The 19533-nt window shown below is 41.2% G+C and overlaps 1 protein-coding gene across 2 annotated transcripts in view; it reads left to right on the top strand.

Moving 5' to 3' along the window:
- Nucleotides 1-19533, top strand: part of KPNA6 (karyopherin subunit alpha 6) — a 56204-nt gene that overhangs the window by 22312 nt on the left and 14359 nt on the right. Inside the window, exons 2-5 of one of the 2 annotated variants that reach the window (XM_020983535.2) lie at nucleotides 5119-5193; nucleotides 16925-17058; nucleotides 18018-18110; nucleotides 18803-18902. In XM_020983535.2, coding sequence (XP_020839194.1) covers nucleotides 5175-5193; nucleotides 16925-17058; nucleotides 18018-18110; nucleotides 18803-18902 — 346 coding nt within the window. In that variant the 5' untranslated portion in view covers nucleotides 5119-5174. The remainder of the gene's footprint in view (nucleotides 1-5118; nucleotides 5194-16924; nucleotides 17059-18017; nucleotides 18111-18802; nucleotides 18903-19533) is intronic. The other variant, XM_020983536.2, reaches the window with a different exon arrangement.

A 19533-nucleotide genomic window follows, 5' to 3' on the forward strand; every position in this document is an offset into this window, starting at 1 on the left:
TGGATTTTCTATCATGAGTGCTTTGTAATTGTCTTGGATCCTTGCATTGCTAAGAAGAGATGTTAGTCTCTTCTAGTCAAAGTTAGTCATCGCATGTTGTGGCTGTTACTGTGTACAATGTTCTCCTGATTCTGCTCACTTCACTTAGCATCAGACCATACAAGTCTTTCCAGGTTTTTCTGAAGTCTGCCTGCTCATCATTTCTTTTTTTTTTCTTTCTTTCTTTTTTTTTTTTTGCTAGGCAGTGGGGTTAAGTGACTTGCCCAGGGTCACACAGCTAGTAAGTGTTTTGTGTCTGAGGTCAGATTTTAGCTCAGGTCCTCCTGAATCCACAGCCGGTGCTCTATCCACTGCGCCCTCTAGCTGCCCCTGCTCATCATTTCTTATAGCACAGTAGTATTCCATTACATTCATATACCACAGCTTGTTCAACCATTCCCCAATTGATGGGCATCTCCTCAATTTCCAATTCTTGGCCGCCACAGAAAGAGCTGCTATAAATATTTTTGTACACATGGGTCCTTTACCCATTTGTGTGATTTCTTTGGGATACAGACCTAGAAGTAGTATTTCTGGGTCAAAGATGGTATGCACATTTTTATAGCCCTTTGGGCATATTTCCAGATTGCTCTCCAGAATGGTTGGATCAGTTCGCAACTCTACCAACAATGCATTAGTGTTCCAATATTCCATCTTCTCCAGCATTTATAAAATCTGATAGGTGTGAGGTGGTACCTCAGAGTTGTTTTGATTTTCCTTTCTCTGGTCAATGGTGATTTAGAGAATTTTTTCATATGACTGTAGATAACTTTAATTTCTTCATCTGAAAACTGCCTGTTCATATCCTGTGACTATATATCAATCATCCACTAACTTTCTGACTTTCAGCAAGGTTGCTCTGTCCTCTTTAGGTGCAAGTGTCTCTTCTTCATAAAATGAGAAAATTCAGCTAGAGCTGGAAATAACCTCAGAGATCATCTCAATTCTGAAATTCTGTAGTCTTTCTCCCCATCGCCATCCCCTCACCAGGGAATCTTGGTCCTTCAGTGGCTAGGTAATCTCCACAAAGTCTGTCCCAAATGCCCTTATGATATGTTTATGGGAAGAAACGTAAGAAAAGGAGTCTATTTCTTAGATACACTTTGGCTAAAATTCTCAGTGTTGCTGTATCCCATGAAAACGGGAAGTTGCATTAAAGAAAAGGGGGACTATTGAATACTGAGGGCCATATTAAATTCCACCATTGAGGATCTTTGGAACATGGATGGGGTGGGGTGTACTGATGGCAGGAAGTGAGGGCCATGGTTAATATCGGGACTTGGAAATGTGCTTTGTATCCATCTTCCTTCTCCACCTCATCTTCGTAAGAATTGTGCGTTGTTGAAGTTGAAAACAAGATGGGTTTATGCAAGCCAGTAGTAGAGAGGAAAGGAAAGTCATACCGAGTTTCACAGTGGGGAAAATGGAGCTGTTTTGTTTTGTTTTGTTTTTTAGTGCTAGAGAAACTTCAAAAGTCATACAGGAAGGTTTTACAACTTGACAGCAAGCCTTTGGACCTTCTGTTTCTCTTCTCCCGACCCTCTCCTCATTGCCCTTCATCAAATGATTCTTGATACCCAAGCATTATATTTCATTAGTGTCAGATTTTGTTTCTTCTGAACTTTCAGAAGTTCCACTGTGTACTCTATTATCCCACTGAGTTTCTTCTCTTTTGTAGGAGGCCTGGTTGTTAAGGTTGTTCACCCCTCGTTTGGAACCAGTGTGTATTCATCATCACAGGACTCTTGTAGTCCCTACCAGGAGCAATCCCCAAAATGAGAAACTCTTTCAGTTGCCTGAGAGAATCCAGGTTCCCCAATAAGTGAGGTATAGGAGCTATTGTCAGTCCTACGCCTGATGGGCCAGAGTTCCACATTGGTCCTCCACTTGCCACCTCATTATATAACAGGCCTGCTGGGCAGAAGTGGGGGAGAAGTATCTGTAGTTCAAAACTGGCTTTAGAGGAATCAGTTTGAGTCATAGACCCTGGGCTAGGTTGCTGACCATGAGTTTTTTGGTTTTGTGTTTTTTTTGTTCTTTTGCGAGACAGTCAGGGTTAAATGACTTGTCCAAGGTCACACAGCTAATATGTGTCAAGTGTCTTGAGGCTGGATTTGAACTAGGGTCCTCCTGACTGCTGGGCTGGCTGGTACCACTGTGCCACCTAGCTGTCCCCATTGCTGACCACGTTAACTTGCCAAAGAACCACTAATGGAGGCAGAAACTGCTAGGCAGCCCATGTGTGATCTGCACTTGATTTGACTTGAATGTGTTTTGAATCCATTCTCTCACCCTGACCCCATAACCTGGAAATTTTTTTTGCTAATTGTGCTTTACATAGACTGAAAATAAGCTGGACCTACACGTGCAGTGACAGAAGGAAAGATAGGGTCCCTGGTCCTATTCTGTTTCACTGTCATATGTTTTTGAACAATCAACAAGGATTTATTACATTTCTACCAAGTGTCAGGTCCTCTGCTAGGAATATAAAGACACAGGCCACACCCTCAGTCAATTGACAAGAATTTATTAATTCTTGAATGATTCATTGATGCTGGCACTAGGTGAGAGGCAGACTAGGGATACAAATACAGTGAACAAAGTAATACCTCCGCCCAAGGAGTTCCCATCCCAGTGATACCTGCCTGGCTTTACTCTAATTCCTGTTTGCTCCACATGTCCAGCATCTGCTACAGGAGCCTAATAAATGTTCATTCATATTTCAGAAATGTTTAGGATCTTGAGAGCCTCTCTCTTGCCATCTCCTATCAAATTCAACAGTTAGTCCATAAAGAAACTTCTTTCCTACTAAAAGAAGAAATTTGCCTCCTGGAGACATACAGTTTGGGATAAAGCATGTTTTTAGGCCTAATAATATAAAAGAGGGGCCTAGTGTATAAACTGGGCCCCGACTCAACTGTGAGACCCTGTGCTGATCTGGTCAATCTATTCACAGAAGCTTTGAATGCTTAAGATCTATTATAACTCCTTACCATCACCTGTGCCTTTGCACAGCCTTTTCCCAGCTCTATAACGTACCACCTCTTTGCCTAGAATTCCTAACTTCCTTCTGAACTCAGCTCAAGAACTAACCTCCTCCTCTTCCATAAGGTTTTTCTTGGTTAGTGTAAACACCCCCCTCACCCCCAACCCCTATTATGTTTATTGCATATCTACTTACATAGATACAGCTTGGTTCCCCTGATAGAAATGTGTACTCCTTATTGTCAGGGACTGCTTTGTTTTTGTCTTTGGGTCTCCAGCTCTTGCCACTGTGCCTAGCAAATAGAAGGTGCTTAATAAATGCTTGCTGATTCATTTTTTTTTAATAAATGATTAGGGCCTGAGGGCTCCTGCCATCCCTCTTAAAGAAAGGTTCCAGACCAACATGAAGTATAAAATCAAAATTCCAAGCCTGACATTGTAGGATGTAACATATGAGTGTTAGGATAGAGTACTGACCTTACCAGTAAGGAAATAAAAAATTTAGTTAATAGAATCCCTGTCTTCATAGAACTCAGTGTCTAGGGCAGGGGTTCTTAACCTGGTGTCCATGAACTTTTTTTTTAGAGAAGCATCTCTGATTCCTTCAGCCATCCCTCATGTGGCATGATTTTGAAGCCCTTCCCTATCTTAGCTGTTATTCTCTGGATCCTCTCAAACTTACCTGTTTTCTGAAATGAGTGCCCAGAATTGAATGTAATATTCCGAATGTGATATGACCAGGGGAAAAGACAGGGAAACTCTTCACTCCCTTATTGTGGACACTCCAGTGTAGCCTGAGATCTCATCAGCTTTCATCAAGCTACTGTTTTATGTTGATGATTTATATTGTTTTCTGTCCCCTGAATTCTCAGATCTTTTTCAGATGAACTGTCTACATTTGCCCTCCCCCTCCTGGTTTGTTGTTGTTCATTCATTTCAGTCGTGTCTGACTCTTCATGACCCCATCTGGGGTTTTCTTGGCAAGGATGTTGGAGTGGTTTGCCGTTTCTTTTTCCAGCTTATTTTACAGATAAGGAAACGGAGTCAAACAGGGTTATTAAAGTGATGTGCCCAGGGTCATTCAGCAAGGCCAGATCTGAACTCAGGAAATGAGTCTTGCTGACTCTTACACCCAGTTGTACATGATGATTTTTTAAAAAATCTTTTTTTTTTTAAATGTAAGGCCCTTGAAGATAACGGGCTGTTTGCTTTTTTCTAAGATAGTAATTTTTTTTTAATCATGAGTCTTAGAAAAAAAATAAATAGTTTTAGTATATTTGGCCTATTGCTTTAACCCATCCAAGATCTTTTTTGGATCCTGACTTTGTCATCGAACATTAACTGTCTTTTCCACATTTATGTCTGTAGATTTGCTGAGTGTGCCATCTTTCTCTCATCCAAATTATATCAGAATATAAGCTTCTTGAGGGCAGGCATTGTTTTTTGCCTCTTTTAAATCCCCAGCACACTTAGCCTAGTGCCTGGCATATAATTAGTGCTTAATAAATACTAGTTGATTGATAGTAAACAGCACAAGATAAGACTGGAGTATTCTGATAGAAACTTCCTTCCAAATTGATAACCATCTGTTAATAACTACTTTGGGGATCACTCAGCCCAATCCATATCCACCTGCCTGTAGTGCCATATAGACTATGTCTCCCTGTCCACAAAGGCTAGCTGGAGAGCAGGATTTCCCCCTCCCCCACCATTTAACAGCTAAAGAAACTGAGGACTAGAGAAATCATGTAACTCATTTAAGGTCTTCTGGATAGCAAGTACCTGAATAGTGGAAGAAAGTGAATTTCTACCACTCTACCACCAGCCTGAATCAAGGAGGCCTCCTTGGCTCTTGACATAAGCGCGCAGATCTAAAAGGAGCCTCTCTGATAATGTTTCTTTCTTTGGACCTTGTTCTGAGGTATTGTTTTTCATTTAAGGTAATGTTTTCAATGTGAATTCCTCCCTTCTAATCACTATAGCTCCCCTTCCTGGATCCTCCAGTGAAGTCATAAGCTGGTATTTGTGAGATTCCCCCTGTTGCCATGGTGATGAAAATAGTCATATAATAACCCTTTTCGTTCCCCTTGTCAGCTCTGTGCCAAGGCAAGCAGAGGAACAGCCACCCTGGGTAGATCTGCATCTCACTCATGAAAAAGCAACTGTCAGGTAATGAAACTCGGTAGGCTGCATGGCAGCCTTTTGTTACCCATCTGTACTGAATGACCATTAGTTACCTAGGAGTGGCCAGAGAATATCCCCAAGCTCCCTTGCTTTTGTACTAGGTTGGCTTGCACTGTTCCCAGTGTGGCTGTGAGTTTGACATGTTCTAAGAACTTGGTAGTGTTCTGTCATCCCAGGGAGGTCCCAGCCCAGCTTACCAGAGAGCCAGTCTTCACCTCTTCTCCACCGAAGCCTCATTGGGTGTCCACGGTTTGTTTGGATGTCCTTCAGTGTCTCCATTGGCAGAATATTCTTCGTTCCTGTCTGCCCGGTCTTTTCACTTTCTATTTTTAATCTCACAAGTTCACTTTTAAATCCCTGGAGCCTTGAGACTGTCATAAAAGCCATAGAATTGCAGGACTCCAAAGTTGGAAGGTGCTGTGGTAGCATTGTAGTCCAGCCTGTAAAACTAGAAGAGACTCTTCTAAAGCATACCTAGAAGTAGTGGTCCGGTCTTTGAAGACTTCCAGTGAGAGGGAACCCAATCCCTCCAGGCAATCTAGGCTGCATTTGGATCATTTTAACTGAAGGAAGCTTTTCCATTCAGACCAAGCCTAAACCTGCTTCTTTGAGCTTTTCCCTTGCCCTCCACCTTTCCTTGTTCCTTATTTTGTTCTTTGGAGCCAAGCAGAACAAGACTAATCCCTCCCGTGCGACAGCCCCTCATGTTCTTGGAGACAGCTGTCATATTCCCACCAGGTCTTTTCTTCTCTCAGCTAGACATCCTCAGGGAGTTCTACTCATTCTTCTCTCATATGGACTCCAGGCCCCTCATCATCCTGATGCATGCTTCTGGATAGTCTCTATCTTTTATCAGTGTCTTTCCTTAAATGTTGTACCTGTAGTAGTAATGGTGGTAGTGGTAGTGGTGGCAGCAGCAATAGCAGTAGCAGCAGCAGTAGTAGTGGTGGTAGTAGTTTTACTAGCAGTAGCAGCAGCGGCGGCGGCGGTAGTAGTAGTAGTAGTAGTAGTAGTAGTAGTAGCAGCAGCAGCAGCAGCAGCAGCAACCTTTAATGGAACATAATATTCCAAATATAGCGTGACTAAGGTAGACTGCAGTGAGAGTACTAATCTAGCTGGTGCCCCTCAGGCTTTAGTTAGACTGCCTTATCATACTGTTGTGGAATCCTTGCATTTTTCACTCCACTAAAACTCCCAGATTGCTGCTGTCCAGCCACAGCTTCTCCATCTTACAGGTACAAAGTTCATTGTTTGAACCTAAGTGTTAGACTCTACATATATCTCTATTAAATTTCATCTTAATTAGGTTTGGCCCAATGTTCCAACCTGTGAATACTTTCCTTTTGGTTCTGACTGTCTTCCAGTGAGTTAGCTGTCCCTCTCAGCTAGCTTTGTGTTATCTGTAGATTTAACAGTTATGTCAGCTACACCTTTATCTAATTCATTGATAATAGATTTTTTCATTCTCAATATCAACTAAAGTAAGAATTTTCATATACACAATAAAACAGAAAAAAAAAGTTGTACTTATGAAACCTTGACCTCTAGTATTTACAGCCAGCTTTTTTTTTTAAGTGTGTAATCATTGATTAAAAAAGGCTAAATGGCATAGGTCCAAGTCCGGATCCCTGAGTTTCTCTGCTGGAGATCTTTCCTGTTAACGCTGACCTATTAATGACTATTTCTACAAGATTGTGCCAAACTTTTGTATTCATCCTCTCTTACCTGCCCTTGCATCTAGCTAGTGTATATGTATTTTTGAAATGTTATGTTGGTTGATAAATTCCCTGTGTTGTCTTTATTTGTCTTTTTTTTTTTAAGGTAACTTTCTTTTATTCCTTATTGGAATTTTCTTTTCATGTCATCACAATTTCATCAAAAGTTTCTTACCTATCCAGGTAATTTCCATAGGATAGAACCTGATGTGGGCAGCCTTCTGCTTCCCAATCCCCTTTTATAGCGCTGATTTGTATCCTTCACACAAGTTAGAGAATAATTAGAAATATTGGTCTTTTGAGTCAGAAGACCTGGAGCTCAACCACTATGCTTACATTCTCATAAAGCTGTTGTACAAAAAACCACTTTGTAAACATTACACTGTATCATATGTAAAAATTAAAGACTTGTTGCTGTGAAGCCTTTTCTCTTGAGCTTTTCAGGATATTTCTTGAGTATATCTGTGTAGGGAAGGAGTTAATGTGGTAGTAGATTTGAAGTCTGGGGACCTGAAATAGAATCCTAGCTCAGCTATTTACTGCCATTGTGGTATTTTACTGCTATGGTAAATAAAAATATCTAAGCCTCTTTCCTCACCTATAAAATGAGGGGCTTGGGCTAGAAGATTTCTAAATTCCCTCTGAGCTCTAAATGCTATGGTCCTATTAGTAGAGGCATCAGTCATTCTCAATTCATGGAAGACAGGATTTGATTTAGACCTTGAGAGATAAACAGGCAAAAGGAAGAAGGGAGGGCATTCTGAATAAGAGGAAAAACATGAAGACAGATGAGAATAGTTGGGATGTCTATAGAGGAGACTGTGCCCATTGGGCAGATGGGAAAACTGAACTATGATGCTCTTTGTCCAAGGACAAACATAACTGGGACTGAGGATGAGGTCTTGTGATTTCAGTTCCATGCTCATGAAATCTGGGGTTTTCTGTTCGGTCATTCATGAACATGGAATGACATAGTAGATGACAACAGACAAACCAAGGTGTGTGCCATGCCCTGTTTTGGTGGGAAGCATGTCCATTGACCTGATAATTCCTATACAAGTGGTCCTTTCCCTTCACAAGGAGCCTTTTTCGTCCTTTGGATTGGCATCACAGCCAGGAAAAACCTGAAGCTATTGGGACCTTCAACACCCTGTAAAAGCCTGGAGTCCAAGGTGTTTAAACATGTTTGCAAAGCCAGAAGGCAGTTTAGAAGTTATGGGCTTCAGGCTAGAGATTGAGTATCATCCTAGATAAAGACTTCATCCTGTTAACCAGAATCATATTTCTGTTGCGTAGGTCTGGCATGGATCATCACCTCAAAATTCTTAAGAGGATTCTTTTGCCTTCACATTAAAGTGCAAATTCAAGACCCCTCTACACCTTGGCACTGTTCTGCTTTGCCTATCTTCCCATGTTTCTGTTCTCCAGATACTCTACCCTCCAGCTGAATTGTTCTATTTTCTGTCACCCTTCACACTCCCACACCTGGGCTAATTGTGCCTAGCATGGCCTTCCTCCTCTTTGCCTACAGAATTCCTTTAAAGAACACCCCAAATTATTCTAATTCCTATGTGAAGCCCTCCCTGATTCTTGTCCCTCCCTCCTGAGATCTCATAGGATTTTGTACTTCTAATGAAATTTATCCTGTAATCTTGTCTTATGGTTATTGGTGCTTGTATCTATCCTTCTAGACTGTAATAAGTTTGAGGAATGCTCGAGAAGGCCAAGCTTTTGTATCTTACTAACACTGCGGTCTGCACTTCCAGAACTTTAAAATTTTGTGAATGATGGAGACTGAGCCTGTGGTAAATGAAATGCCTTGGTGAGGAAACTCCCTCTCTGTAACCTAACTAGAGTCTTAGAGTTACCTAGAACCCTGAGAAGTTAATTGACTTGCCCAAGGTCACACAACTACTATGTGGGCAAGACAGTTCTTGAACCCAGTTCTTCCTGGCTTTGGGATTGTCTCTTTCCACTAAGCAATCCTACCTCTTTTGTTTAATTAATGTTACATGGACTGGATGAAGCTCTGATGCATTGTGTAACTTTACAATCTGACAGCATCCTCCTTTGAAGATTTGAGCTTGGCTATAGTAAGGGCAGGAAAGCCAGATGCCCCTCACCCCCCACCTGCCATTTCATTGCTAGAGGTTCTCTCATTTACATAAACCATATTTCCTTAAGGTATTTTTTTTCCAAAGGACTAGTCACTTTAATGGGTAAACAAACCTTTTTGAAGAAAAAGATAACTAGATATATTTTCCTATAATATGATAACCTCAGAGCCATGACCCTTCCAGCCCCGGGAGCTCTCATAGAGCTATGCTGTGAGAAGTCCTGGTTATGGTTCTTCACATGTTACTGTGGAGACAGTTCTGGTGCAGTAAAGAACTGGATTTGGAATCAGAGGACACAAGTTTGGATCTTGGCCTCGTGCCAAGCCTATGTGACCTTGGGCAAGTCAACTTTTCTTTCTTTTGAACCTTGGTTTCCTCATCTCTAAAATGAGCAATTGAATTTGATAATTTCTTGGCACCTTCTATGTCTAGATCTTATATTTTTGCTTTCATTATAACCGTTCTTTCTTGATTAGTCATCCATAAATTTATACCACGTATTCTTAACTGTTTTGCATCACTATATCCCTTTGGAAGTCTGGTGAAGCCTATGGACCGTATCTCAGAATAATGTTTTTAAATGCAAATGCATTTAAATAAAATATGAGATTGCAAAGGAAATCAGTTATATTGAAATACAGTTATCACAGTATTTTAAAAACAAGCTCATGGACCTCAGGTTAAGAAACTCTTCTGCAAATCCTAAGTACTTAGGAAAAATGCTGTCCACCAGGGGCAGCTAGGTGACACAGTGGATAGAGCACTGGCCCTGGAGTTAGGAGAACCTGAGTTCAAATCCAGCCTCAGACACTTGACACTTACTAGCTGTGTGACCCTGGGCAAGTCACTTACCCCCATTACCTAGCAAAATTTAAAAAACAAAAACAAAACTGCCGTCCACCTCCAGAGAAAGAACTGATGGGAGTCGGAATGCAGATCGAAGCATACTTTTTAAACTTTCTTTATTTTTCTTCTTGTTTTTTGTTTAGTGTTTTCTTTTGCAACACCACTAATATGGAAATATGTTTTACATGACTGCATATGAATAATCTGTATCAAATTGCTTGCCTTCTCAAGGAGGGAGCAGGGGAGGGAGAGAATTTGGAACTCAAAATTTTTTTTAAAATAGGATGTTAAAAAAATTTGCTTGTAATTAAGAAAAAAAGAAATTCTGCTATGACTTTTTTCCTTTTACAAATATTTTCTCCTGGGAGTCCATATATTTCCTTTTTTTTTTAAAGTGGACATTGTATCGGTACCTGAGACAATGAGAAGAGGAAGCAGAAGAAATCTTTTTAAAAATGAGAAGCTTTGTTTGGAGATAAATGGAGACGGCACTTGATAGCCTGAGTATCTCTGGAATAGGAGGATGATGTCATCCTTTTCTAATTTTGCTTTCAGAACCGGGGCTGCTGCCTTATATCTTGGAGGTGGCCCTGGCTTCCCAAAGGCTGTGTAGTAAGACATAGGCTCTGGGTGATCCTGCCAAGTTGGAAAGGCTCAAAGCACAGTCCAGACAGCAGGTGTACCTGAACTAGTCCTCATCAAAACTAAGAGCATATTATCAGCAGAAGGGTGGGCCCTAAGCAAAGGCTTGCTATGGCCAAAAAATTCATGAAATGTGTTAAAGTAATAAATTGTTCCTTTTGTTCTATGAAGGATCCCTACTCTTTCTTCAGTGATAGTGAGAAAATAGTGGGGAAGATCCCCAAAGAATGCTAAAAGGCAGTTTTAGACCATCTGCAAATATTTCTGTAATTGTAGGCCTTTTAAACATAGATTATCTGTCCAAATGGTTACACTCTGAAGAAATAAATCATATTGGGGCAGCTAAGTGGCACAGTGGATAGAGCACCGGCCCTGGAGTCAGGAGGACCTGAGTTCAAATCTGGCCTCAGACACATAATACATCCTAGCTGTGTGACTCTGGGAAAGTCACTTAACCCCAGCTGCCTCACCAAAAAAAAATAAATAAATAAATAGATGAGCAAAAAGAAAAAAAAGAAATAAATCATATGCACTCCATGACAAACCAGGGTTACATTTTGCCTCAGTTGGTTATAACTGCCATAGGGGTCTTTGAAGCTGAAAAAAAAAGATGCAAACCATTTATGGAAGATGGTTATAGTAATTTTTTGGTGGAAAGAAATTTTAAAATCTCAACATAGGCCATATCTAGTCTTAACCTTAAGCAACATGGTATTGCATAAAGAGCAGTTACAAGAGCTGGGTTCAGATCCCAAAGCTGCTACTACACATCTGTGTGGCCCTGAACACCTTAACCTCTTGGTCTTCAATTTCCTCATCTATAAAATAAGATGGTTGGATTCAGTGGCCCCTAAGGTCCCTTCCAGCTCTGAATCTATGATCTTTAAAACAAAAAGGTTGGATTAGATGAGCTCTAAGATCTCCTCTACTTCTAATTCCAAACACTAGATGAACTCCATATATGGGATATTTTGGGGGATGCACGGTGCAGTTCTACTTTTGGTGCATCAAAACGGTCATTACCTATTTCCCTGGCGACCTTTACACATAGCCAAGGTTGGGGAGAGAATGGGAAGGAACAGGCTGTTTTTAGCCATTCTTCCAAAGACAGAGAAGGTGGAAACACTCTAGATTTCATAAACAGGAAAGGGAGAGTTACCCAACCTTGGCTTTCGGTAAAATGGATCACAGCAAGTCAATGCTAACTGCAGATAGCATCCATTGTCTACTGGAAGTTTCAGAACCTCTTCTTGCCAGTCAGTGCAACTTAGTTGATTGGAGAGAGTTGGGTAGATGGGTTGGGGATGGGGGGTGGGAGCAGTGGGAAGAGAGGACTGGTCAGTTCAGACAGATAGCACCTCAGGTAAGCCCCTCTCCCCTCCTTCCTATTCTGGAAAAGCTCCAGGTGCACAGTTCTGGATGTGGGCCTAAATGCTAATGGCATTTAAAATCCTTGGGGTCCTCCCCTTTTCATCTCTTCAGCCCAGAGAATAGCCAAAGAACACAGAAACTCTCATTCTTTCTACGGGAGACAACATGGGGTAGATGTAGGAAGACCAGTTGGGAGACTGTCCAGTAGTCCAGGTGAGAGGTGATGAGGGCCTGACCTGAGGAGTTAGTAGAAAGACTAGATGTTGAGGACTGTGGATGGAAAACTGGGATGTGTTTTTCCTGGAGATAACTGAAGGAAATCTGGTAGTTGCCTTCAAGTGTTTCAAGGGACTTCTTGTAGATGGGGTAGTGGAGTGTTTAAAGCAAGTCAGATTTAGGCTTGATCAAAGGAAAACCTTTCTGAAATCTTATCTGAAATCAGAATGGGCTGCCTTAGAAAGCAAGGGGTTCCCCTTGAGATGCCCAAATGAGATAACAATTGTAAAATGCTTAGCGTAGGACCTAGAATATAAGTAGGTGCTTAATAAATACTTCTTCCTTTCCCTTCCATTTCAGTAGAGGTCTTCAAAGATTGGATAACCACTGGAATGTTGTGGAGGAATAGTGGGTTTAGTAATAGAATGGATCTTTTAACTCCAGTTTACTGTCTAGATCCCCTATATGCATAATTGTTTGCATTTTATCTCCCCTATTAGAATGTGAACTCTTTGAGGGCAGAGACCATTTTCATTTGGTGTGCTTTATTTTATTGTGTTGCTGGTGTTGGGGATACTTTATGCTTATTTAGCACAGTATATAGCATGTAGTAAGCTCTTAATAACTGCTTGTTGACTTCGAGGTCCTCAGCTGAAGCCCACCTTGTCCAAGGTATAGATGAACCTAGATAACCCTTGCCATCCTTTCTGATTCTCCAGTTGTATGGTTCTTTGATGGTTTATGCCTGAAATATACTTCTTCCACACTTTGAGGAAGCCTGCCTTCCTTGTTCCTTTCTTCCTCTTAGCTATAATCAGTGAGTCAGTAGGAATTTGTTAAGCACCTTCTATGTGGTAGGCACAGTTAGACTTAGGAGCTAGAAAGAGAAAAAAGAAATACCCCCAGTCCTCAGGATTTGACCCTCTAGGAGACAACAAATACATACAGAGAAAGAGAGAGAAGTGTAAACAGGGTTGTTGGGGAGGGAGAGATGCTTGGAGACACTAGCAGCTGCAAGTATCAGGTAAAGCTTCATGTAGAAGGGGGCATTTTGAGGTGAGCTTTGAAGGGAGCTAGAGATTTCTAGATGCAGAGATGAGGAATAGAATGAGCAAAGAGAGCTTCATGAAGGTCATTTGGGTCAGTTTGTACCTGGCAGATGACTTTGGGCACGTCATACAGTCTCTCTGGGCCTCAGTTTTTTCACATGTCAAAGACATCGTAAGGTAGATTTGGCTGAACTATGGAATATGTGCAGTGCTGGGAAAGTAGAACGAGGGCAGGTTGTAAAGGGCTTTAAATGCTCAACAGAAGAGTTTGTGTTTGGTTCTACAAGTAATACAGATCCACTGAAGTTTATTGAATGGGAGAATGACATGGTCATAGCTGTGCTTTAGGCAGCTATATGGAGGAGAGATTGAAGTGAGGAGGAAACGGAGGAAGTAATCATTGAGATGAGAAGGGCTGAGGGTTGTGGCAGTATAAGTAGAGAAGAGGGAATAGATGTGAGAGAGGTGTGGAGAAAGAAACAACAAGATTGACACCTGATTGGACATACGGGGTAAATGAGAATAAAGCGCCAAGTTTGACACCCACACTGTCAGTTGTAACTGGAAAAACGGTGGTTTCCCTAGGAAATAAGGGAGTCTGGAAGAAGAGTGAGTTTTGGGGGAAATAAGTTCTGTTTTGGACAGGTTGAGTTTGATGTGCTTATAGATCATCAATTTTAAAATGTCTAGTGGAGGGACAACTAGATGGCATGGTGGATAGAGCACTGGCCCTGAATTCAGGAGGACCTGAGTTCAAATCCAGTCTCTGACACATAATACTTACTTGCTGTGTGACTCTGGGCAAGTCACTTAACCCCCATTGCCCAACAAAAAAAAAATACTCCACTTAAAATGTCTAGTAGACAGTTTGGGGAGGGGAAAGAGAAGGGAACAAGCATTTATTGAGCACCTTCTGTGTGCCAGGCACTGTGCTAAGTGCTTTACAGATTTATCTCATTTGATCCTCACAACTCTGGGATGTAGGTGCTTTTATTATCTCTGTTTTATAGGTGAGGAAACTGAGGGAAACAGAAGTTGAGTGACTTGTTGCACAGAATTACATAGCTAGTAAGTATCTGAGACAGAATTTGAACTCAGATTTTCACCACCTTGTCCATTGTGCCACCTTGCTATTTAGTTCTGAAAGAATTGGTGGATATGGTCACTGAATCACACAATCAGTAATTTGGAACAGTATTGGAGAATGGGAAAGTTACTGCAGTCCTGGAGATGGGCAAATGCTGATTTTCAAAAGCGGGGAAAGAATGGAGTTTGCATAGTAAAGACCCATCAGTTCCACTTTGGCTCTTGTCAGAATTCTCTTTAACTATATTCTTAAAGGGATGGTTAGTGCATATTTACAAAAAGAAACATCACAAAAGAGCTAGTATTCCTTCAAACACAGGTCATGTCAGATTTACCTTATTAACTTTATTTTTGGTGAGGCAATGGGGGTTAAGTGACTTGCCCAGGGTCACATACCTAGTGTCAAGTGTCTGAGGCCGGATTTGAGCTCAGGTCCTCCTGCCTCCAGGGCTGGTACTCTATCCACTGCATCATCTACCTGCCCCCCTCCTTATTAATTTTTTTTTTTACAAAGTTACTTAGATCTTAAGAAAACATTTGGTGTTCTCTTGTGCTAGCATTATGGATACTAGTTGAACAATTGGACCTAAAGAATTGTCATTAATATTGTTCATGACAGTGTAGAAGATCTCTGATGGAATGCCTCGTAGATCTATGCTTGGCCTTGTACATACTATTTTACATTTTAATCAGCAGATTGGATAACTATATAAATAGGAAATTTAATTATAAGAATGATACAAAACTGAGGATAGTTAACCTATTAGATGACTAAATCAGGAGCCAAAGAGGATTTGACAGGCCCAAACTTTGAGCTGAATATATTAAAGATGAAATACGGTAGGAAGAGATATGAAGTCTTATGCTTGAGTTCAGAAACTGAACTGCATAATTATAAAATGGGATAGACGTTGCTAGACATTTGTCTGTGAAAGATCTGGAGCTGAGTTCAGCCTAACTGTTCATACAGGGAAAGCCAAATGGATGAATAATTCTTATTCAGAATATGATATACAGTTGGATAAGCAACCAACTAAAGAATTAGTTCATCAGTACATATATCTTAGACAGATGTTGCAAACAGATGGTAAGCTCAGTCAAGAATTGAAGAGGATGGAAACCAACCTAAAATTGCAGCGCTTTTAGTGACACCCTTTTCTCTCCCCCTTGAATCAAAGGCTCGTCTTGTCTGATAGTATTTTTCCAGTGATGCATTATAACGAGTCTAGGATTAAAAATTACAGGCTGCCCAAACGTCTACCTAGGGTATGTGGTGGGTACGAATAGGCTGCAACATGTTACCAACCAAAAATTGCCCAAGAGAAAATGTTTATCAGTGAAATGTGTAACTAGCAAAGAAGGTCTAAGAAGGTCTTTAATGACTAATAGATGTATTCCATTGGTAACCTAGGCTTTTGGCACATTTGGTGGGCTTTCTGTGAAAGAATCACAGGAAGTTGGGAATAGGGTTGTATAGACTGAGATGGTATGGATGGATTGTGACCTACATCTTTAGAGGGAGTTCTAACATTGAGATCTTGATTCCATTGAGCTGTAGAGGGCTAGAGGGGTGATAATTGAAGGATAAATTTCTGGTCAGAATACATCTAGAGTATTGTGTTCAAAAAAGGTGAGTGCTACCTTTTAGGAAGGGTGTTGATAAACCAGAGAGCTTCCAAAAGACATCAACTAGGATGGCAAATGACTTTGACCATACAGTACAAGGAATAGTTAAAGTCAAAGAAAGACCAGACTTGTACCACTTGGTCCCAGAGGGCAAAATTAGATAGCATTTTTGAAGAGGCAAATATAAGCTAGTCATATGGAAAATTAGTATTGTGAAAGTGGAATGAGTGGATCTACCCTCATTGGAGGTCTTCAGACAGAAGTTAGACATGTACTATTGAGTATATTGAAATGGAGACCTTTCTTTAGGACCAGATTGGCCAAAGATATCTAAGGTAACTTCTTGCTCCACATATGTGATCTGATCTTCTATGATTTGAGGGATAACTACTGATATATGACAACTGAAAAAATATGAAGAGCTCAGCTCACCTTCTCTGGCTTAAAGTGACAGTTCTGTTTTTTAGTTCTGTAGAGAGGCCATGACATGGACCAGGGACCAGAGAAAGTACTTTCCTAGAATCGTTCATTCTACAGAATCCAGTGTCAACAAAACATTGTTTCTGTCAGCCATCTGGTACATAAAGAAAAGCTTTTTTTTTTAAACATAGAATGCCATTCTATAGAAAAACAGCATAATTTAATAGGGGAGACACTGAATCTGGGATTTGAGGGCCTGCTGTTTATTATATGTGAGACATGCAGATTGAAATACTTGGAAGTGTGCTACCACACAGGGTTATTGTGAGGATTAAGGGAAGAAGAGCTAGTATCGTGTTAGCCTTAAAGCACTCTACAGATGTCAGCTATTGTCATTATTTCTGGATTTAGGAAAAAGATTTTGCAGTCTCCAAGTGTGAGTTTTTGTATAAGATTACTACCATTATTGTTCCTCTTCAGATGTCAAAAAGCAAGACTTGTACCCAGTGGGAGCATCTGGGAGCAGGCTGGAGGCATCCTAGACTTAGGCCCACTTTGGAGGATGGAGAGAACCAGGTGAGGGAATCTCCTCTTATAGGTAGTGACTGCCATTCTTTCATTTCTCTAGAAACCATGGCGAGCCCAGGGAAGGACAATTACCGGATGAAGAGCTATAAGAACAAAGCACTAAACCCAGAAGAAATGAGAAGGCGGCGAGAGGAAGAGGGAATCCAGCTCCGTAAGCAGAAACGAGAACAACAGGTGAGGATGGAACTAATCACCTCTGCTGCAAAAATGGGAAAAACAGTGGGGACGGATTTGCTGTAATCTCATATTACAGGGGACTGGTGTGGGATATTGCAAAGCGAAGCAAGCACTTTGGTATTGGCTCCATCTCTAATCATGCTTATTCCCATCTCCCTGCAAAGCACCCTGTTGGTGGACAGAAGGAAGAAAGGTACCTGCCAGATTAGTCTACTCCTTGTCCCCTTTGAACAAGCCATGTGCTCGCCTTCCTTTCTTTTTTTTCATGCCAGCCCCCAACTTGCATCACCACCTCCCCTGCCTTGAGTCTTGGCTAGTTGTCAGCACTAGTCCTACCTCTTAATGAAACTTTGCTTATAACCATGATGCCTCCAGGTAATTTCTTTGCCCTCAGAACTCAATCTAGAACTTGTGTCAAAAGCATAGCACGTATGTTATTTTCATGTATTTGTCTCCTCAAATAGTCTGTAAACTCAAGGGCTGTGACCGTGTCTTACATGCCCCGTATCCCTCTAAAACACCTATTTATGGCCCTCTCTCTTATTGTTGTCCATTTCTTCCATACAGATATTCATAAGATGAAAACAAAATGGCATTTAAAGTCTTATTCATCATCCCTGCTACCTGCTAGGAACTCCCAGATCCACCCTTTCTGATGCTGTAGGCAGAGCTGGCAATTCTGTTTTCAGTTGGTTTCATCGTCTTAGGGTTTCCCTGAGGTTCTTCTTGGCTCTTGGTATGAATTTGGAGCCTGTTTAGTTATATGCCTCTACACTTATCCATTCTATCCAAATCAGTTCATCTTCTGGACAAGCTATCTGACTATCATTGACTAGATATAGACAGATGTGAAAAGGGGAAGGGCTGGTCTGGCCTGGCCTGGCCTTGGATATTATTTATGAGTCTGCAAACAAACAGATATACTTACTGTTGACCCTTTTAACTTTTACTTTCAGCTTTTTAAACGAAGAAATGTGGAACTAATCAGTGAAGACGCCGCCATGTTTGACACACTACTCATGGACTCCTATGTCAGTTCCACCACTGGGGTAAGGCCTGAATGTACAATATTAGAGGTTTCCTACTTTCATATACCTGAGATTAGGCATGTCATATCAGTTCCTGTTAACACCCATAATTACACTGGGAGAGATTCTTTTTTGTTGTCTCTGTTGTCTTTAAAAAAGCACCATGTTAGGCCAGTTGCGATCCTAATATTCTTTATAGACCAGGCACCAAGGAAGTCACTTGAAAAGTAGTAATAATCTATCCCAGAATCCTCAGGAGTAAGAATAGAGTTTTGAGCATTCCAGATTTTTTCCTCATTAAGCTATGTGGCAGCAATAGATGAAATAGAACTTAGAGGAATTTTCTTTGTTGAGTGATCTTTATATCCTGTGAATTTCTCTATGCAGTGAGTATGGAAGGAGTAGGTATAGTAGACAGAGCATTATTAGGTTTGGCATGAAGGGACTTGGGTTTGTTCTGCTCCTTAGAGCTGGTTTGACATTGGCAAAGGCTTGATTTTCTATTCTTTATAATGAGAGAGTTGGACCAAATGATTTCAAATATCACTTCTAACATTAAATCCTATAATGGTATTTTTATTTGCATTCTCATACTAACCCTCAGAGCCTTTCCATAGTAGATGCTCTGGGAATGAGCCCAAGGGGGCTCTTGGGACTTGGAAGCTGGATTTTCTGGTTGCTCATCAAGTCCCCGCTTTATCCTTTCCCTTTAGGACAGAGTGATCACAAGAGAGATGGTGGAGATGCTCTTTTCTGAAGACTCCGACCTGCAGTTAGCAACCACACAGAAGTTCCGCAAGCTGCTCTCAAAGGGTAAGACACTCTTCAACTCAGGAAGGAAATAGTGACACAGCTTGGCAGCATATTTCTCTCCTTAAAGAACTAGAGATATTAGCATGGAAAAGAGAAGCCAGGTGGCCCTCTATAAACCCCTCAGACTGGAAGGGGCAGAGGAGTCAGACTGATTCTTGGCCCCAAACAGGAGAGGAGGGGATGGCTGCGGCAGGTAGATTTCACTCAATACTCACTAGAGTTTCCCCTCACCTGCCTCAGGAGGTCCTACTAGTCAGGAAGGTTTTAGAGGGCATCCTCACACAGGCATGATTTGTACTAGACGTCTTCTGAAGCCCCTTTCCATCTCTGAGCTTTAGGGGGCTGTGAAATTCCATCTTCTGCCAAGATTCCTCTCTGGGCCTGTTACATTCCAGTAAGTTTTGCTGGTTCCAGAAGTTTTTCTGAGCCTTGAGAGTGGACTAGTCACAAAGAATAAAATACTCATCTTTCAAGGCCGCTTGCTTTCTGAATGATAACTGTCAATATTTCTGTGGCATTCTCTGTGAAGGTAGAGGTAGCCAAGTAATTCCCCATGTTACAGATGAGGAAACTAAGACACTCACAGATGAGAGGGGGAGAGAGATTTGTTCATGCATTGTACAACACCTAC

The sequence above is a fragment of the Phascolarctos cinereus genome, unplaced genomic scaffold (assembly GCF_003287225.1).
Source record: "Phascolarctos cinereus isolate Bilbo 61053 unplaced genomic scaffold, phaCin_HiC Scaffold_726;HRSCAF=1367, whole genome shotgun sequence".
NCBI classification, from domain to species: domain Eukaryota; kingdom Metazoa; phylum Chordata; class Mammalia; order Diprotodontia; family Phascolarctidae; genus Phascolarctos; species Phascolarctos cinereus.